The following is a 4,116-nucleotide window of genomic DNA, read 5'->3' as shown; positions in this document are numbered from 1 at the left end:
TCAAATGATGTCTCCTACATTTAAAATTTGTTCTGTCAAGCAGACCTGTTAAATAGAACTAAATTTTGAGTGTAAGCTGTGCCTTTTCTTTAACTTTGCTAAATATTAGCCAATATAATACTTGATAGGGGACAGTAGGCTTCACCCAACTTCAACTTCTCCCATTCTTAAAAGAAGCAATTTACAATATCATCAGCTTGATCAGTCCCACATTGAAAAATTTATATTTGTCTATAAAACTAAAATACCATATTAAGAAAATCAACTGACTTTGGGCCTGCTCTTATTGCTTTTAATTTGGAGATTTGTAAACAATTTGTACCATGCAAAGTAAGCAACAACAATGCATTCTGTTTAAATCACTCAAATGGCAAGCTAGCACACAAATCATGAGCTTCTTGCCACACTGTAAGACCCTCATACAATGCTGATATGGAGCTAATGCTCAATGATGCATTATAGTCATAAAACTTGGCATATAGATAGACTCACTTAGAAAATAATGTGTAACAGACAAACTTCTTGCCTGACAGATGCCAGGCTAGAAAATGTAACAGCGTTAGAGCATAGTCAGAAACGACAAGGAAAATGAGATTTGCTTCTGCTATGGTAGCACTTCAAACAACAATAATCCCAAGCAAAAATATACATCCTAAGATGAAGAGCAATCAGTATGAACAAACCCAAGTCTAGAAAACTCCCTATCATACATGATAAAAAAGTTCTGCTGCAAAAGATTACCAAGAATAGAGAAAGCAGAAGGAGAAGAGACACCCTGTAATGCCAGGCACTCGACATCATCAGCAGCATTGATGAAATAGTTTGAAGGAGGAGGATCAAACCTTGCATTGCCCATGAAAACAATAGTCAGCTTGGGTAATTGGGGTCTGGCAATACCTGAGACATTGAAGCAAAGATCAAAGCTCTGCACAGACCTGACTCTTGGATACAACACAGTCTTTCTGAATGCTGCAAGGATTATCTGGTATGCAGGCTCTACAATGTAGGTCAAGGTGGTGCCAGAATCAATGACAGTTCCCCCATTGCCCTGAGCATCAATACTCCAAACCCTGGGAAGGATGGGAAGAAGAACCCCTTCAACAAAAACTTGCTTAATCCCAACGTAGTAAAAGGTCTCTGCAAATCTGTTCCTTAAAAAAGGAGTGTAGCTCATAGATTTCATCAACGAGCGCCTCAAAGGTGGCTGCCCCAATACAAGATAACTTGTCTGTGGCGGAGAAATAGTGTAGTCCACCAAGCAGTAAGAAAATCTGTTTCCAACAAGTTTACCAAGCTGTGAAGTGAATGAGATGGGCCCCTTCCCCAGCCCTAACACCCCATGTACTCCAGCGAATGTTGGACCTGTAAAACTAGGTCCTGAACTCTTCATCCCACAACCAAATGCCACATTGGTGATTCTCGTACTCTCCCCTGAACTTGTGTTAAGGGTTGCAGTCTCCCTGGAGAAGATCCCACTGCTATCAGAGAGATCTGCATAGATATAATCATACATGCAGGAGCTATGGACCCTTGTGCGATTACATGAAGGATCTGTGGGAGGGGGAACCAGTTCACAAACAGGTGCATAGCAATGTACTGGCATAAAACTTGACGAACGCCTCGCAAAGAAGGCTGATCCAGGCTTTCTAAGGCATTTCCCTTTACAGCCAGAACAGCGTACCCAAAGGAGATCACTTCCCGTGTCTGCTATCAGCATAAATTTCTGAGGTGGGGTTCCGATGTAAAAATCCACAAAGTACTGCCCAGAGCCTGCAGACGCACCTGATATTACAGGGGCCTTAAACTCCTTCTTGTGGTAGGCAGACTGTTCCCAGATTGAGGAAAAAGTCTGGAACGCTCTACCTCTGGAATGTTGTTGTTCAATGACTCTCTGCATGCCATGTACCCTGACTGAGTCCTCATGGATAATGTTGGCCAGATGCTCTTCCGGGGAAGAGAATGTTTTCCTCAAGGGAGAATTTAGGGAGTTTTTGTGTACGAGTTTCAGCCTCAGGGAATCCTTGGAGTGATGCGGATTATAGTTTTTGGCACTGGCAGCAGCTGCTGCCGCCAGAAGCAGCGCAAATAGGAACAAAGGCCTCAATAGGTACATGGTTGGTTGCATTTGAGATTGGAAAAGGATACAATGTAGCATCATTCATATGTACAATAAGTGCTAGAACACAACCTTTAGAGCCATAACCTAGAGCCTTTTTAGACGAGTAAGCCCTACGAGTATATAGCAGTAACAGATCAATGTAACAGGAACAGGTAGGTGGATTTTTCCCTCGGGTTGGATTGGGACTAGTGCTTTTCCTTTAGGTGACCAATAGGAATGAAGCAGAATCATTCATTATGAAACTCAAGGAACAGCAGCTGAGTGTACAGAAAGCATATAGATAATATAGAAGCAACCAGGAATTGCAGTGATAAAAACAACACTCCTGGAGAGATTCAGAAGTATATGGTAGAGGTACTAGTAACAGTATAATAACAGCTACGAGGAGAGTGTTGTTATTGGTTCACTGCCAGGTGATAAGTACTAGTAAATTATGGACACCAGCTGTATGCAATCACTCATAATCCTAACCCAATCCAGCTGTGGGCATTGAGAATAGGGCAACGGCAGATTCATTTTTCAGAATGCAGCAGTGGGGAATCCAAGAAAACCCATAAAACATAAAGCCAAACAAAACTACCCATTTATTGCTATGGAACCCTATCAATAGGTTTTCTCATATGGTAAGCAGAGTGGATTATGGGTAGATAAATGTGGGCAGTTACCTATTACACAGGGCAAAATAGATGGAATGTAACCAAGGTACCAAACTAGTGAGGGCAGCTCCTCTCACTATTGGTGAATGTGAGTGAAACTATAAATTATAACCGTGAGAAAGCTTAGTTATTCTCCAGCAATTAGGTAGGTTTACATTCCTTGCTAAAGAATTTGTGTGCAGCAAAGCTTTGAAATCGGGTATCCTCTATTTTCTTATCACCCTGAAATCACAAATCCTTGTGTTTCCTCGTGCCCACCAAAGCCTTTGCTAATTCTGTATTGGGGTGTAATTGTGTCTATTGAAATGTGAGTACTCTTCCTGTTTCAATATAAACATGACCTTAAAAATACTTATATATCAATAAAAAAAACTGTAAAATGTTCCACGGGGAGGAAATGATGTTCATTAATATCTACCCAGATAAGTGTAGATAGCCCTACGAGTCCTAGGTTTAAGCTGAGGTATTCCAAGCATTCTCATAAGCAAGGATTAGCTGGTGAGACATTAAATCAAAAGCCAAGTTAGTTAAAAATCAAAACAATTGAGATGAATACTTGTGTTTAGGTGGTTTCATAGACTTCCAGCACAAACCCAACAAAACCACGTTAGGTCTGCTAATGTCAATGTAGAAAGCAATAAGTAAAAGGGGTTTAGTAAAGGGGGTTGTATAGCAGTTGTGTACAGCAGAGAAAGAGCCGTGATTTCTTAGGAGACAAAAAATATCACAGACATCTCACATGCAAGCTGAGAAAAAGGCCAAAAAATTGCCAGTTGGTATAGTTGTTCCACTCTGTTTTGGTTGAAAAGTCAAGGGAAGGACTGAATGGGTGAATGGGGGAAGCAAAGTGGAAAGTGGGTGGGGACAGTGTTTGAAACATATCAATATTATTTAATTTATTCACAGGGATTTTAGAGCCTCAATTCAGTAGGTTTGATCGTGTGAAAGGGTGGGCACAAACAATAAGAGGACGAGAAAGTTTTGTGAAAATCCCGCAGGAAGAAGACAAAGGAAAAGGTAGAATGGTGACGAACAACGAGGCCCAGGAGATACTAGGAGATGCCCCGTGCTCCTATAGATTTGTAGTTGGTTGAAAACCATCACAAAGTTTTCCCACCCTTGTTATCTCGTAGCCAGAGTAGATCCGCATGTGACCCAAGAATTTTAAGCACTCGTACATGTTTTGATTAAAGACATTTACAGGGTACTTTCCTTTGTCCACACTTCACCTTACCAATACTGAATGCAAGTCTTTTAATAGTTTTGGGCTCTCAGTTTAAGTTAGTCTAGTCTTGGAAAATTTGTGTTCTTGAAGCAGAGGTCAAAATGTAAAATCACAGG

The 4,116-nt window shown here is 40.9% G+C and overlaps 1 protein-coding gene across 1 annotated transcript; it reads right to left on the bottom strand.

The window, feature by feature from the left end:
• Positions 1–252: 252 nt before the first annotated feature.
• LOC131060724 (aspartyl protease family protein 2) lies at positions 253–3,324 on the bottom strand. The gene has a single exon (XM_057994068.2). It carries the CDS (start codon positions 2,156–2,158, stop codon positions 653–655), a length of 1,506 nt encoding a protein of 501 aa, XP_057850051.1. The 5' UTR covers positions 2,159–3,324; the 3' UTR covers positions 253–652.
• Between the last annotated feature and the right edge of the window lie 792 nt (positions 3,325–4,116).

This window comes from Cryptomeria japonica, chromosome 10 (assembly GCF_030272615.1).
Source record: "Cryptomeria japonica chromosome 10, Sugi_1.0, whole genome shotgun sequence".
Lineage (NCBI taxonomy): Eukaryota > Viridiplantae > Streptophyta > Pinopsida > Cupressales > Cupressaceae > Cryptomeria > Cryptomeria japonica.
The sequence above is the reverse complement of the archived record's forward strand: the minus strand, read 5'-3'. Positions and strand labels throughout refer to the sequence as shown.